General features: G+C 32.2%; 1 protein-coding gene across 1 annotated transcript; it reads left to right on the top strand.

Annotated features, from left to right (window-relative positions):
- The first annotated feature begins 6,764 nt into the window (after positions 1–6,764).
- Positions 6,765–8,284, top strand: LOC120086534 (short-chain dehydrogenase reductase 3b-like). Its single transcript, XM_039043232.1, has 3 exons — positions 6,765–6,904; positions 7,011–7,353; positions 7,743–8,284. Exons 1-3 carry the CDS (start codon positions 6,879–6,881, stop codon positions 8,169–8,171), a joined length of 798 nt encoding a protein of 265 aa, XP_038899160.1. The 5' UTR covers positions 6,765–6,878; the 3' UTR covers positions 8,172–8,284.
- The last annotated feature ends 7,930 nt before the right edge of the window (positions 8,285–16,214 follow it).

Genomic DNA, 16,214 nt, shown 5'->3' with positions numbered 1-16,214 from the left:
CCCACATTATAAAGAAATTTCAGTTAGTTTGACTCATAAAAATCACCACGATTCACATTTTCTAGTGTATTTCAGCTCACCCATGGAGGATTTTTAATACAAATATACAAGGATACAATTTTAAGAGCATAAAATTTAAAACTCCCACCATGAAGAACTCAAGCAAAACTCACATTCAGACATTGAGGCGATTAGAAAACCATAAATGTAAGGATAATGGGTGTGGTTATTAGTTCTTTCAAAGACTTGCCAATGGAGAGGGAACAGACAGAACAAGAGAGGAGAGAGAGAAGGAAAATATAAAAATATATTTTTCTTTTCCTAGTGATTGTGCCACATAAGCCATTTAGTAAATTTTCTATTTAAATTTAATAAATTTATTAATAGAGGGGTCTTTTAAACCTATTCTTGAAAACTTAAAATAGCTATTTTGTGTTGGGTTGAATATCTTAAAACTCGCAGTTTGTAAAGTTAAACATATTTTATTATCAATAAAGATGCTATTGACATTTATTCAATAAAGTTGATGAATATATAAATTACACTCGTAAAGACTAAATCCAATAAACTAAGATCCATGACTATTTCATAAATACTTGAATTCTATGTAGAGATATAAAGATGGATCAAGTTCGAGTAAATAGCCAAAATGGTCTATAGTATATGAATAAGTTCTGGTACCTTATTCTGGTAACATTATGGGATGTGGTCTGCTTTCTAAATAGTACAAACGATGTGATCCTGAATCGTTCATATGAAGACATGAGAAGTGGGGGCGTCCTATGCAATGAGTTTGCATAAGATCGGACTAAGAAATAAGTCTCTCTTACTTTATAATGCTATTTACTTTTTAAGATTGACTGTTTCGAATAGATGACCTTGGTAACTCGACCTTAATCTTGAGCTAATTATGAACTCCTGTTTATTCGAAATTATCTTTAGATTTGCATAGGTCAGGGTTGGTTCAAGAGCACCGGCTCAATAAGCCTCTCATTTTAGGGGTAAGACCGAGTAGATAGCTGGGAACATGAGGTGCAAAACGAAATTCAAACCTACTCGAATTAGGGATAGGAGAAAGGTCATTCTCATAAGTACTGAATCCAGGTCTTGAACAAGGGACCCCACATACTCATTAGCCCTAGAGGGATTTGCTTTAGTGATTGACCACAAACCAATTGTTCATTAGATGATCAGTAAAATTTAAGAAGCAAGATGTGGAGGTAAAAAAATATTTGACCCAATCGTTATTATGTACAACTTGTGAATGGTCAACTCACTAATTATAGTTAAATCAAATTGACAGAAATATATCAACAGTGAGGAGAGAGCAGCAATCGAGCTATAGTGGTTGACTCAGTAGTTAATGAATATATTGATTAATTTGGTCTAAAGAGTTTAGCCAATTGATCTCAAATCGTTGGAGCTTATGATCTGTAGGTCCATAAGGTCCCTCTACTAGTTCATAAAATATTAACACCTTGGATTAGTGAATTAGGGTTTGAACTTTAAAATGTTCAAAAATCGAAATTAAATTTCAATTTGAAATGTTCAAATTGAATTTAAAGATTATTATTACAATTTGAAGTATTCAAATTTCCAATTAGGGTTTGAATTTGTAATATTCAATTTCAAATTAGAGTTTAGATTATTATATTTGATATAACTAGACGTTTGATTTTATTGAAATTAAACGAAATTGGAGAGTTTAAAATATTTAAATATTGATTTAAATATTAAAAATATATGAATAGGATTTATGTATAAATTAGGTGTTTGGCTAATTTAATATTTGATATTAAATTATTATTTAATCAATTAAATTTGTTTAATTAATTAAAATCAAAATTTTTCAATTTTCAAATTTTCAAATTCAATTTGAGAAATTGAATTTTTGAGTTTGATTAATTTTGTATTAATAAAAAGGCAATTGAGAATTAATATTTAGAAAATGGAAAATTAAATTTGATAGTGGAGAAGATTAGTTCAACAAAGCTTGTTTTCAGTGGGGGTAATTGAAATTGCATAAAATAGAGTGCAAGAAAATAAAAGATAGAAGTGTAATTAATCGATATATCTTAGCTTAGAGGAATGGATTCACCCAATGTAATTTAGATCATTGAACCAATTTATAACTTAAACTACTTTTTTATGCTTAGCTCAATTTATTGGAATCCCAACAAATAGTCCTAATTATCTAATTAATCAAAGTGCACAGAAAACGAATCCGCTCCATAGAAATTAACAAATAACATTAAGTTTTAGGGATTACGCTAAGATGAGTGTTTACTTCCAATATCTAATTAAACAATCAATATGGTTTTTCTCTAGGTTGCTAGGAGCAGTCCTTTTTTCCTAACTAATTTATTGCTTCCAATGGGATTAACTTATAAATATGTGTCAAATATTACAAGTTAATTACAAAGCATTAGAATCACACGACAAAATTATTGGTCGTCAATCAACAATTAAAACCATGCAATTCATAAATATAAATTCGGATTAAAACCCATCGACAAGTTTGTATACATCAATAAATTGAGTTCCTCCAAATCCCTAAACTAAGAAACTAAAACCTTACCTTCCCATGGAGGATGAGAAGCTGCAATCCGGCATCTAGTCGATAAATTGGTAAAGAAACGCCCAGAATATAAAGTGGAAGAGAAAATAGAGGGAAAATTCCGTTGGAGGTCGAAGGTGGGCGAGTCTCCTGCCCTAGAACAAAAAACTGGTATTTATAGATCAGCGCCGCAGCATTATAACACTGCATAGAGGGAAAGTTGTAGCGTTACAGCGCTGCACAGAAGATGGTGATAAGAGGGCTTCCTTAAATTGATCTTCTTCTTCTTTACGGCAAATTGAAAGACAACCTACAAAAGAAAAACAAGAAGTTAGACTAGAAAGTAGCAAAGGAAAGGAATAAACTTTTTACTTGGCTCCCTCTAGGGAGAGCAAAATTTTAGCATCAATTGTTCGACGTCCCCTGTCCCTTGTCAAGGTATAAAGAAATTCTCATATTTTTCTGGTCCTTTCTCGGATGAGTCAATATAGCCCATTAAGGCCATAATGTTTCTCATCTTCTAAAGAGAACCAGACAGGTCGAATTTTTGTTTTTTAGAATATGTAAAAAAGGTAAAAAGAAAGAATCAAAAGACTCAATTAACCCAAAAGAGTCGAAACAAATAAAAGACTCAATAGATTTGTGAAGACTAGGGGAACAAAACTCGAATATATACGAAATACCATGAGTCAAAACAGGGTGAGATCTTTTGACCTCTAACTCTATCACCTGAATCTTGTCCGATTTAGACTCAACATTCTCCTTAGCCTCACAAACTGGCAAGCATGGAGTGACGTCCTCATCATCTAACACTTTGCAAGGAACTCGGCCTCTGAGGTATGGACGATGGGCTACTCTAGTGTGCTCTCTAGTCTCTGTGTGGCATTAGTTAGCTGGGCAACATGGATGATCAATCCTTACAGCTGGGCTTGAAGATCCTGTTGAGACTGAAGAGTACTGTTAGAAAGTTCATAAATTGAAAACTTCAATATTATACCTGGACATGAATCTCCAGGAAGTGGTTCCTACTCCTCCACCGTGTCGACATGGACTACCTCATGCCTCTGGACCTCAGGAAAATCAACGAAATGATTTAGCAACGGCTCGTCCGGCCTCCAAATTGAAGTTACAAACTGAGCAACAAGGTTACTCAGACTTTGCAAGTCAGCTATAGCCTCTGCCTCGGGGTAAAGAATCTTCTGCTGGATGCGCTCGAATTCTTGCTGCCTATGGAGTTTGTCCTACTCAATCTTAAAGGATATGTTAGCAAGCTCTATAACCAAAGCCTCTAAAGACTTATCTGGCCCTGAAGACTGAGCATGAGTCAACTGGTATGGTGCTGTGAAATCTTAGCCGCCACAACTCTATTTTCATCCTGAGTATCCTTGGTCAAAGTACTCCCACCACCAAGAATGGTGAGGCTCATAGTCCCAAGGACTATAATACCCCTCTTTGGCGAACCCACATGGTGTTGGCATCCACTGAAACCTTGAGCATGCTTGCGTGGAATGCCCCTGAAGTTGGCAACTCTCGCACACCTCTACTTGTTATGATCTCTTTTTTACCAAATGACCAACCAAGGATGTCAACTCGGCAAGCTCATGGTGAAGGCCACTTACCTCGTCATTAAAATTTGCAGTTTGACCATTGGATGTCCAAGATTGATTCAGAAATCTTGTCAGGCTTAACTGACACAAAAAGAAAACAAATCAAAGCAAAAGAAACTTTAACTAAAAACTAACTAAGAAGAACTAATTGGCTTCCCCGACAAAAACACCAATTGGTAGGGGTATGAGTTTACCGTCGCTCGTAAACCCACATTGACGTAAATAATATTTATAAATCACCCAACGAACTACTTATACTAACTGGTAGTACAAGTGGCAAGTCTAGGGTCGTACCTCATGGAAGCGTGGAAGATTAGTTTTCAGGTAAAGAGATAAATGGAAGGTTTGGTATGGATGGCTAATTTAAATCTCATAAAATAAAGCGCAAGAAAATAAAAAATAGAAGCTTAATTAATCGAGATATCTTAGTTTAGAGGAATACATTCACCCAATGTAATTTAAATCATTGAACCAATTTATTATCTAAACTTCTTGTTTATTCTTAGCCCAATTAATTGGAATCTCAACCAATGATCCTAATTATCTAATTAATCAAAGAGCACAGAAAACGAATCCGCTCCATCAAAATTAACAAATCACATTAGTTCTAGGAATTACGCTAAGATGATTGTTTAATTTCCAACGTTTAATTAAACAATCAATATGGTTTTTCTCTAGATTGCTAGTAGCAGTCCTTTTTGCCTAACTAATCTATTACTTCCAATAGGATTAACTTATAAATATGTGTCAAATATTACAAAGCATTAGAATCACACGACAAAATTATTGGACATCAATCAACAATTAAAATAATGCAATTCATAAATATAAATTCGGATTAAAACCCATAGACAAGTTTGTATACATCAATAAATTGAAATCTCAAGAAATTACATCGAGGTCCTCCGAATCTCTAAACTAAGAAACCAAAATCTTACCTTCCCATGGAGGATGAGAAGCTACAATCCAGCATCTACTCGATAAATTAGTAAAGAAACACCAAACATACAAAGTGGAAGAGAAAAGAGAGGGAAAATTCTACGGGAGGTTGAAGGTGGGCGAATCTCTTGCCCTAAAACAAAAAACTGGTATTTGTAGAGCAGCGTCGTAGCGTTGCAATGCTTCACAGATGGAAAGTTGTAGCGTTGCAACGCTACTAGTCTACTTTGCAGTGCGCTTCTGTCTTCAATTCGTAGTGTTGCAACACTGCATATAGCATCGCAACGCTGCCCTATTTTGCACGAAATAGGAAGCTACTGTCTTATAGCGTTGTGCAATGTTCATTTGAGTGTTGCAACGCTACATCCGGGGGTATTTTCATCCGTTCACATCCCTTTGAAGCCTGATTATTCAAATTAGCTCCTAATTGCTCCAAATTAACCCCTAATAGCTCGTAATGATGGATTCTACCTCTTCTCAATACCTACAAAATCATCAAATAAACACATTAAACATAGTAATGACCTCAAATTAAGAAGATAAAAATAGCACATTTTCGATGTTATCATTGATATCAATTGCAAAGTAAAATTAGAAACTATGAAATCCAATAACAAACAAAAATTATGCAAAACAAAACCATACAACAAATACCAAATAGAAACTATGAAATTGATTTAAAAACTAACAGATTGGATCAAATAGAGTGTCACGGCGGCAATAGGCGATCTTCGTCGTTTTGGGGCAACATTCGAGCGTCACGGTCACGGTGGCGGTAGCAGTCAAGCTTCACGACGACAAGTTACGATGGCAGCAATAATCGAGCTTCAAGACGGCAGCACTAGTCAACACTAGGGTAGTTCATGAAAAGATCTATGGTTCATGATTCCTTAAAGATTGGTGTTGGAAAGGAAAAGGGCCCAAAACGACGTCGTTTTGGGCTTTTCCTTGATGGTCAAAGGTTGTGAACGAATACCTTTTACTTGACGGGCATTGTCCGTCAAGAAAAAGTTTAACAAAATCTCAACGTTGTTTTAATCCATTCTTCATGGTCAACGTCAGTCAATGAAAGTCTCTTTCTTGACGGGCAAGCCCACTTCCGCATGCCAAAAATACAAATTGCATGTGAATTAAATATTTATTTTTGCGAGTAGATTCGTTCATGGTCTTGTCCATCAAGTACTGCTTCTTTCTCAACAGCTATTATCTCTCAAGAAAAATGTTTTCTTGACGGTTTTTTACCATGAACGAACCCAAAAATCGAGAATTCACCATTTTGATGGAACTTACGTATTTTTGTGTCAAGAAAGATGTTTTTATTGTTGTACATGCACGCCAAGTTAAATATAAACATTAATTGTGTCCAGAAATGTATTTTTATGACAATTTTTTTCCATGATTATCAAGAAAACAAAAATTTCATGTATCAAAAAAGGCCAATTTTATAATAGTGACATTATCATGTGCATCCAAAAATTACTCTAAACTAGCCTATAAAATATCATTTGCCTGTTTTGTGTACCTCTCATATCTTTAAGTCCACGACAAGAAATAATATATATTTCATGGGTCTACAACAAATTTATCGTCAATTTAGTGCATTTTTCCTTTAAACAATAACTTTATTGACAACTTGATTCTTGACGTTTTTAATGGTTTTAAAATATCTTATATACATAAAAATCAATTGAGATATTTTTCTATAAACAGCTTATATAGGTTGTGTGCAAATTTGAACATATAGCCAAAAGCTTATAGCCTGAACCTTGAAGAAGATGTCAACAATGTCTAACCCAACAAGGTAACAATATCTTTATGTTCTCTCTTAATGTCCATTAGAAACATCTGGATTTTTGCGCACAATATCTTCACAAGCTCTCGTCTCTTTTACAAAATTTCTCACATAGGAGGCTGCATGGGAAGGTGAGTCTCATAACCGGAGCTGCCAGAGGCATCGGTGAGGAGACGGCGAGGCTATTTGCTGCCAATGGTGCTTTTGTTGTTGTAGCCGACATCGACGACGAACTAGGGCAGAAAGTGGTTGCGTCCATCGGTGCTGAACAGGCCAGCTTTCATCATTGTGATGTGAGAGACGAGAAGCAAGTTGAAGAAACGGTGAGCTATACCGTTGGAAAATACGGCCGCCTCGACATTCTTGTCAGCAATGCTGGCATTGTGGGCACTCCTTCTTCAATTCTAGAGCTCAACATGTCCAACTTCGACAACGTAATTTCGACTAATGTTCGGGGAGTAAGTTATACTAGAACACTTAATTCAAAAGCTTAAGCTCTCATTTTGAAAACGATTTTATTTAAAGTTTTATGTTTATGAAATTTATGTTTGTTCTTTTTAATTTTTTTTTCTACGGATTAATTTAACGTTTCTTAAAAAAAAGATTTGAATTAATAATCAACTTCTAAAAAGAGAATTAAATGTTGATTTTTGAAAACATGGTAAGAAAGTGGAGAATAAGAAAGAAAAAAAAAAAGTATAGGTAGAATTAGTACTTATCAACTTAATTTTGAAAAACTGAAAAAAAAAACAAATAAACAAATAGAAACAAAAGCTAATCATATGGGTCTTATATGTTGAAAAGTTATGATATGATTTAAAATTTTCTTATATTCTTAAAATTAAAGGTGGTTGCGACCATCAAACATGCTGGACAAGTCATGGTTAAGCAAAAGATACGAGGATCGATCATTTGCATGGCGAGCACGGGAGCATTAATTTCCGTGAATACATCATTATTGCCATACATAAGCTCAAAGCATGCGGTGTTGGGGGTTGTGAGGTCGAGCTGTGGGGAGCTTGGGGAGTATGGGATTAGGGTGAACTGCGTGTCGCCACATGGGGTGGCGACGCGGCTGGCTTGTCAGGGTTTGAATTTGGAAGAGAGTGAGGTTGAAGAGATTTCTTCTTCATCGGTAAGCTTGAAGGGTGTGGTATTGAAGACTAAACATATAGCTGAGGCTGTTTTGTTTCTTGCATCTGATGAATCAGTTTATATAAGTGGACAAAACTTGGTCGTTGATGGAGGTTTCACGGCGGTCAAACCATTAATGTGATGATGTCTCTCTTTTATTGTATAATTTGAATTGCTAATGTATTTTGAAAACATTTCAAAGTTTGGAATAACTCTAAGATTAGCATGCTTAAATTGAAAATAATTAAAACTTAATTGTTCCTCGTGGGTGTAAAAAGTGACTAAAGGTACGTTTAGATTGACTTGAGAAATTATTTATCTAAAAAATTTATTTTTATTTAAAATTTTTTGACAAAAATTGTTCAAAATATACTTCAAAAGCTATTTTGTGTGGTTACCAAACACTCTATTCTTCTCCAAAATTACTTATTTTTTAAATTAAACACTTGAGAATGCATTCCAAACGTACCTTAAGTATTTACTAGAAGAGAATGACCTAATAATAATCATTAATCCAAGAGAAAGGCCTTATTTGGCTAATTATGGTGACTGATCCATATGCTCAACCATTAAAGTAAATAGATCAATTCCTGTCACAAGATCAACAAAATCGTGAAGACCAACTCTTAAGGTCGGCCATAAAAGTTAAGAATGTCATAGAGACCAACTTTATAAACTTTCTAAAGGTCGATTTTTAATGTCAATCAACAAAGAAAAATAATGCTAAAGTATGGAAGTTGACCCATATGGTTAGCCATGATTGGACAAATTATAATCAAGTATTTGTCTATTAAGCTAACTAAATATGCTTAGATCTTTTCAAACGGCTAGATTAAGTTAGTAACAGTTAAGTTAATTAATTAGCCAAGTACTCATTAATAAATAATTTTTCTATATAATAAAATGACTCAAGATAATTGAGATATGCTAGAAAACATTCCAAATCCTCTATTCTCTTTCTCTTTAACGATTATTAATTTGATTATCGGAGTGTTGTGGACCGAGCACCGTACAGATGTGAGAGTGAACTTTGAATTTGACATGATATTTCTTTCTATTTAAATGATTTAATTCTAAGAAAAATCTTCACTTGATTTTAATTCTTTTTCAACTAGTGCACATCTGACAAGGGTGTCGTGCTGACCTTGGGAGCAACCGACTTCTGGCATTTTAGCACCGAGGTTGTGTTGATTTTACTTTTAAGACAATAGATCTTCCACGATACAACAATGATTGAGATCTAGAATTGACGACATCTAACAAAAAATTATCGTTAAGAGAACTAAAGAAGTTATCCGTTAAATTTATAAGTGTATGAAAAGGTATTACAAAACATTTGATATTCTAATTCATTTTTAAATGGGAATTTGCAATGGGTGGCAAATCCTAAATGTATAATTAGGGGCATGTCTTTAATATATGAAAAAATTGTAGATGTGACAAAATTCTCAAATTTAAATTTTGATTTATTCCATATTCTAATTATGTTCTTTTAATAAACCCACGTTTTTTGGTATATTAATCAAATAATATACCACCTTTAATGTATATCATTTGTGTATTTATTTTTCTATTGATTTATATACTTTTTCTAATTTTTGTTTACAATAATATGAGTTATTACACACTATAATTTTTATATTCACTACATGTTTTTTATCCATTTTTATTTTTATTCCTTTTTAAATGATGTTGTTTCTTTCATTTTTAAGTACAAATGTACAACAGGCCCAGGATATTCAACATAAAACTCACTAACACTCAGTTTAGTATACTCATTTTGAAAATTTAGGTGTGTTTAGAATAACTAGAGGAAATTTTTTTTAAAAAAAATCATTTTTATGATTTTTTTTTAAACACTTAAATAACTAGTCATTATTAACCATGTATTAATAGTATATCAAGTGTGTCAAGTGTCTAATAATAGTGCATCAAGTCTACCAACAATGTATCAAGTGTATCAAGCCTATATTTGTACTAGTAGTGTATGGAGTGGATCAAGTATATCAAGGGTATCAAGTGTATAAGTATATATTAATAGTGTATCAAGTGTCTCTAAGGTATCAACTATATTAGGTATATCAAGTGTAGCATATGGTTTGAGTATAGTTTTTTTGCTATTTTTACAAAAATAATATGTTTGGGCTATGTGCCTAATTTTTTAAATTTATTTTATCAAATTTGCAAAAAGCTCTTCTTAAATTTTATGATATATTTTTAAATTTAATGGAGCCATGGTTATTAATACTCTACGTTTTTATGTCACTTACATTTTCATCATTATTTATCCAGTTCAACTTTTTAGCGTGTGTGAGGGGGCATATGGTGAAAGACATCATTTCAAGAAGATGTAATTTAAATTTTGATTGAATATTCATTAAAATTTTTCCTACCAGTTTCATCGTTGAATTGGTAAATATTCCGAAGTAAATTTTTCTTTAAAAAAAGGCGTCCATAACTATATATACTTATTTCGAGTTAATTTACAATAAATAAATATATAAAAATAGGTAGAAGAATCAAATTAAAATACATAATGTAATTAGAATGAAATTTGTGAAATAAAATTGATACAAAAATGACATAATAACATAAATTATTACTTTAATTATGGGATAATTCTTTAGTGGCTGATTTTTGGAATAAAATAAAAAAAGAAGAAGAAGAAAAAAAAATATCCTAAGAATTAAGTTCCTCAAATTTTTAAAGAAAATAAATTATAGGGTAATTCTTTAGTGGTTGATTTTTTTAATTAAAAAAAAAAAGAAAATAATATATTTCATAAGGATTATATACCTCGATTTTTTAAAGAAAATAAATTTAATAAATTAGATATTAAATAAAGGAAAATCTCTTTGTAAACAACATACGTATGGATCTTCATATTAGAATATTTTTTCAATAATATGATTTTTTTTTTAAATTTAGTAAAATTGATGTTGTTTTCTTATTATTAGGGTCCAATATTCCAAATAATTTTTTAAAAATAAAATTACAATCAATCTTCTCCTAGCAAAATAATGTTTTTAAGATTTTGTTTAGAGCTACTACGGATTTACTATTGGTATTATAATTTTTTTTAATTTATTGATACATGATTTTGATCAATCGTTTTTTAATATGCCACTAAGATATAAATATTTGAAAATAAATCTAAAACCAATAGGAAAATGATTTTGTTTTTCCAAGAAAAAAATACTTTCATATTTTAATTTATTTATTTTTAAAACTTAAATCTTATAACACTACAAGAAAAATGAGCTCCCACGACGCCTAAATCGGTCGTCGAGAGACAGGGTATCTCCCGATGCCGTAAAAGATTGTCGGGAGTTCCTTGCGTCGGGAGATGGGATCTAGTAAAAAACCAGATCACTTCTTCTTCATTTTTCCCCTTCTTCTCTAAATTAAAACCCTTAACCCCACCCCCACCCCCCCCCCCATTTTTTCCCTCTTTCCCGCCTCCTCTTCAGCCCGCGCCCGCCACCCTTCACAGACGCACCACCAGTAATCTTCCCCCTTCGCGCTGCCTGCCGGTTTCCCCTTCCTCTTCATGCCACTGTCCGCCGCCACCTTCCCCTTTCATTGCTTACAATTTTGTTCTTTATTTTCAAGCTTTCAACAAGGTTCGTGCACATCCATTTCATTTATTTTCTCTTATTTTGTATATTAATTTACGCCATTGTTTTTAATTTCTAGCATGTTGGTAATGTTGGTAATGTTTAATTTCTAGCATGTTGGTAATTTGGTAATTAATGTTGGTAATGTTTAATTTCTAGCATGTTGGTAATGTTGCTAATTTAATTTTCGCATGTTGGTAATCTAATATGAATTATGAATTATGGATTGTGGATGTTACTATGGATTGAGTTTTTTTTTTTTTTTTTTAATTCTTAAGTTTATGGATTACTTAATTTACATTAATAGATGTGATAATTTCCGTAATTTGGTAGATTATTGTGAATTATGAATTATGGATGTTACAATTTATGCAATTTGGTGGATTATGGATGTTACACTTCACTTAATTTTGGACTTAGTTTAGGGACAAAAAAATCATTGACATTAGGAGCAAAAAAAGTCAAATCACCTATTATAAATAATTTAAATTATAAATTCTCCGAACAAACTTGGTATTGTTTATTAAATTAATCAAAATTCATGCTTAATAAAGACTTTGTACTTTGTCCTCTAATCCAGGTTATTGTTTTGGATTACAAGTTGGTCAGAAATGATTTATTTTTAAGGATGAATAAAGAATGGATTAAACTAAGGAATAAGTTATCAGTGCAGTATAGAGAAGGAGTATTCCAGTTTGTAGATATGCCGAAGTTTCATGTTAATGATTCTGGACGAATAAGATGTCCATGCAAGAATTGTATGAATTCAAATTGGGAAAAATAGATATAGTGGAACGACATCTATTAACATATGGAATATCTCCCTCATACTGTGAATGGGTATATCATGGAGAGGCAATAAACTTATCTAGAGGTTTTGAAAGTCATACAACTCATTCAATACAGAATGTTGAAGTAGATAGTATAGAGGGTAATGTTGTCGAAGAAAATGAGATGTTGAATCTTATAAACGATTTACAAGTTCCAATTGAAAACGAAGATGCAAATGAAGAAATGATTGAGAATGAAATGTCCTTTGATGGTCAAGAAAGAGATACCACGAACTTATTTGAGGATTTAATGACCAAAGCACGTAATGAATTATACCCTGGTTGTTAGCAATTTTTGTCTTGGAACTTTTTAGTAAAGTTGATGGATATCAAAGTTCTCAACAGCTGGAGTAACAAACCGTTTGACATGTTGCTCGAATTGTTAAATGCAGTGTTTCCAACTGGCATCGTTATACCTACTTCCTTTTATGAAGCCAAACGAAAATTGCGTGATTTAGGTCTAGGTTATGAGTCTATTTATGCATGCAAATATGATTGTGTATTGTATTGAAAAGAGTTTGCAGATTTTCAATAATGCCCTATTTGTGGTAAGTCTCAGTACAAAGTTAATGATGGCAAGGGTAAAAAAATACCACATAAGGTATTGCCTCATTTTCCATTGATACCGAGATTAAAAGGATTGTTTGCATCAAAATAAGGCGCTTCTGACATGAGATGACATAAAGATAAGTGAGTTGAAATGGATTTTGATGTGCTTTTTGTCATTTTGTCATTTTTGTGTGTTTTTTTAAGTTTGAGAGGTTTCATGTTTGTCGTTGAACTTAGAGTTCTTGTGTGTTTATGAATGTTTATGAAGTATTAATGTGTTGTGGGGGGTGGGTTGAGATTAGTTTAGATTGTTTTGTGGAGAAAGTTTTGAGTTTTATGTGTGTTCGTTCTTGTTTATGAAGTTTGAATATGTTGTGGGGGTGCGTAGAGTTCGGTTGTAATCGTTTTGGAGTTGAATTTGTGTGTATTTTTTTGTGTTTTTTGATGTTTGGGAGGTTTTATGTTTGTCGTGGGGATGGGTAGAGTTTGATTATACTCGTTTTGTTATTGAACTTGGTGTTCTTGTGTGTTTATGAATATTTATGAAGTTCTAATGTATTGTGGGGGTGGGTTGAGATTGGTTTAGATTGTTTTGGGGAGAAAGTTTGAGTTTTATATGTGTTCGTTCTTGTTTATGAACTTTGAATATGTCGTGGGGATGCGTAGAAATCGGTTGTAGTCATTTTGGAGTTGAATTTGTGTGTTTTTGTATGTTTTTTGATGTTCGGGAGGTTTCATGTTTGTCGTGGGGGTGGGTAGAGTTTGATTATATTCGTTTTATCGTTGAACTTGAAGTTTATGTGTGTTTACGAATGCTTATGAAGTTCTAATGTATTATGGGAGGTGGGTTGAGATTGGTTTAGATTGTTTTGAGGAAAAAGTTTTAGTTTTATGTATATTCGTTCTTGTTTATGAAGTTTTAATATGTTGTGGGGGTGCGTAGAAATCGATTGTAATCGTTTTGGAGTTGAATTTGTATGTTTTTGTTGATGTTCGGGAGGTTTCATATTTGTCATGGGGGATGGGTAGAGTTTGATTATACTTGTTTTGTCGTTGAACTTGGAGTTTTTGTATATTTATGAATGTTTATGAAATTCTAATGTGTTGTGGGGGTGGGTTGAGATTGGTTTAGATTGTTTTGGGGAGAAAGTTTGAGTTTTATGTGTGTTCGTTCTTGTTTATGAAGTTTGAATATGTCGTGGGGGTGCGTAGAAATTGATTGTAGTCGTTTTGGAGTTGAATTTGTGTGTTTTTGTGTGTTTTTTGATGTTCGGGAGGTTTCATGTTTTTCGTGAGGGGTGGGTAAAGTTTGATTATTCTCGTTTTGTCGTTGAACTTGGAGTTTATATGTGTTTATGAATGCTTATGAAGTTCTAATATGTTGTGGGAGGTGGGTTGAGATTGGTTTAGATTGTTTTGAGGAAAAAGTTTGAGTTTTATGTGTATTCGTTCTTGTTTATGAAGTTTGAATATGTTGTGGGGGTGCGTAGAAATCGATTGTAATCGTTTTGGAGTTGAATTTGTATGTTTTTGTTAATGTTCAGGAGGTTTCATGTTTGTCGTGGGGAATGGGTAGAGTTTGATTATACTTGTTTTATCGTTGAACTTGGAGTTTTTGTGTGTTTATGAATGTTTATGAAGTTCTAATGTGTTGTGGGGTGGGTTGAGATTGGTTTAGATTGTTTTGGGGGAGAAAACTTGAGTTTTATATGTGTTTTTTTCTTGTTTATGAAATTTATGAAGTTTGGTTGGATGATTATGAAGTTCTAATGTGTTCTTGTTTATTTATAAAGTTTGGTTGGACGATTATGACATTTGTGGGTGTTTTTTTTATGAAGATTGAATGTGTTGTGGATGTTTAAAGACGATGAAATTTGAATGTTTTTGTTTTATTGTAGGATGCTGTTCGGAGATGAGGTTGGACGATTGTTCAAGATACTGTGTTCCAGACATGTTCCAGATGTTGTTTTCATTTTATTTCTTCTATGTATTTGTGAAAACAAATTTCTTTAATTTAGTATCGACTTTGTTTTATTGTAGCATATTGTAATTTTTTATTTATTTGTTATAGTATGGACTTCGTTTTCTTTGTTTTATTTATTATGTGAATTTGTTTAAGTTGGTTAATTATGTGTTACAGGTTATTCAGATCAAATTTTAAAAAATTACAAATTAAAAATTAAAAATATTTAAAGACAATTTTCAACTAATGAAGGAATTCCCCACGCATATTTACTGTGTCAGGAGTTCCTGTAACTCCCGACAAATAAAACAAATTGTCGGGAGTTCAAGAATTTTCGACGCATAGAACTAGGCGTCAGGAGTTAGTCGAGAAACTCCCGACACATGTATAGGACGTTGGGAGTTCCTCTCCCGACCAAACTCTCGACGATCGATTATTCATCGGGAGAGGCTCTCCCGACGCATTTTCCACCCTTTGAATTGTGACATCGGGTGAAGTTTGATTTCTTGTAGTGTAAAGTTTTTTAACATGTAATTGTAGAATTATATACCTTTATTTTTTCAAAAAAAAAATTAAATTTTATAAATTAGATATTAAACAAAGGAAAATCACTTTGTAAGCAACATATTTATGAATCTTCGCATTAGAAACTTTTTCAATAGTATGAATTTTTTTTTGTAAATTTATTAAAATTGATGTTGTTTTCTTATTATTAGGATCCAATATCCCAATTCATTAAAAAAAAACTACAATAAATCTTCTCCTAGAAAAATAATGTTCTTAAGATTTTGTTTAGAGCTACTATCGATTTACTATTGGTATTATATATATATTAATTTGTTGATATAAGATTTTATGAATAACTTTTTGATATGACACTGAGATATGAATATTTGAAAATAAATCTAAAACTAAGAGGAAATTGTTTTTATTTTTTCTAGAAAAAACTACTTTCATATTTTAATTTATTTATTCTCAAAACTTAAATCTTATAGAGCTTTTTAACATGTAAATATAAAATTATATACCTCTTTTTTTTTTAAATTAAATAAATTTAATAAATTAGACATTCAATAAAAGAAAATCTCTTTGTAAACAACATACATGATCTTCATATTAGAATCTTTTTTGATAATATGGATTTTTTTTTTTGTAAAGTTAGTAAAATTGATGTTTTTTTTTATTATTATTATGATCCAACACTGAAATCATTTTTTTTAAAAAAA

The sequence above is a fragment of the Benincasa hispida genome, chromosome 9 (genome assembly GCF_009727055.1).
Source record: "Benincasa hispida cultivar B227 chromosome 9, ASM972705v1, whole genome shotgun sequence".
Classification (NCBI taxonomy): domain Eukaryota; kingdom Viridiplantae; phylum Streptophyta; class Magnoliopsida; order Cucurbitales; family Cucurbitaceae; genus Benincasa; species Benincasa hispida.
Note: the sequence above shows the minus strand (reverse complement) of the source record. Positions and strands in the feature narration are given on the sequence as shown.

Bases quoted from the DNA above. Each gene is read 5' to 3' on its own strand.
- LOC120086534 (XM_039043232.1), top strand. From the start codon at position 6,879: ATGTCAACAATGTCTAACCCAACAAG. The intron at 6,905-7,010 runs GTAACAATATCT...TTTCTCACATAG, and splicing joins ACAATGTCTAACCCAACAAG to GAGGCTGCATGGGAAGGTGA. The intron at 7,354-7,742 runs GTAAGTTATACT...TTAAAATTAAAG, and splicing joins TTTCGACTAATGTTCGGGGA to GTGGTTGCGACCATCAAACA.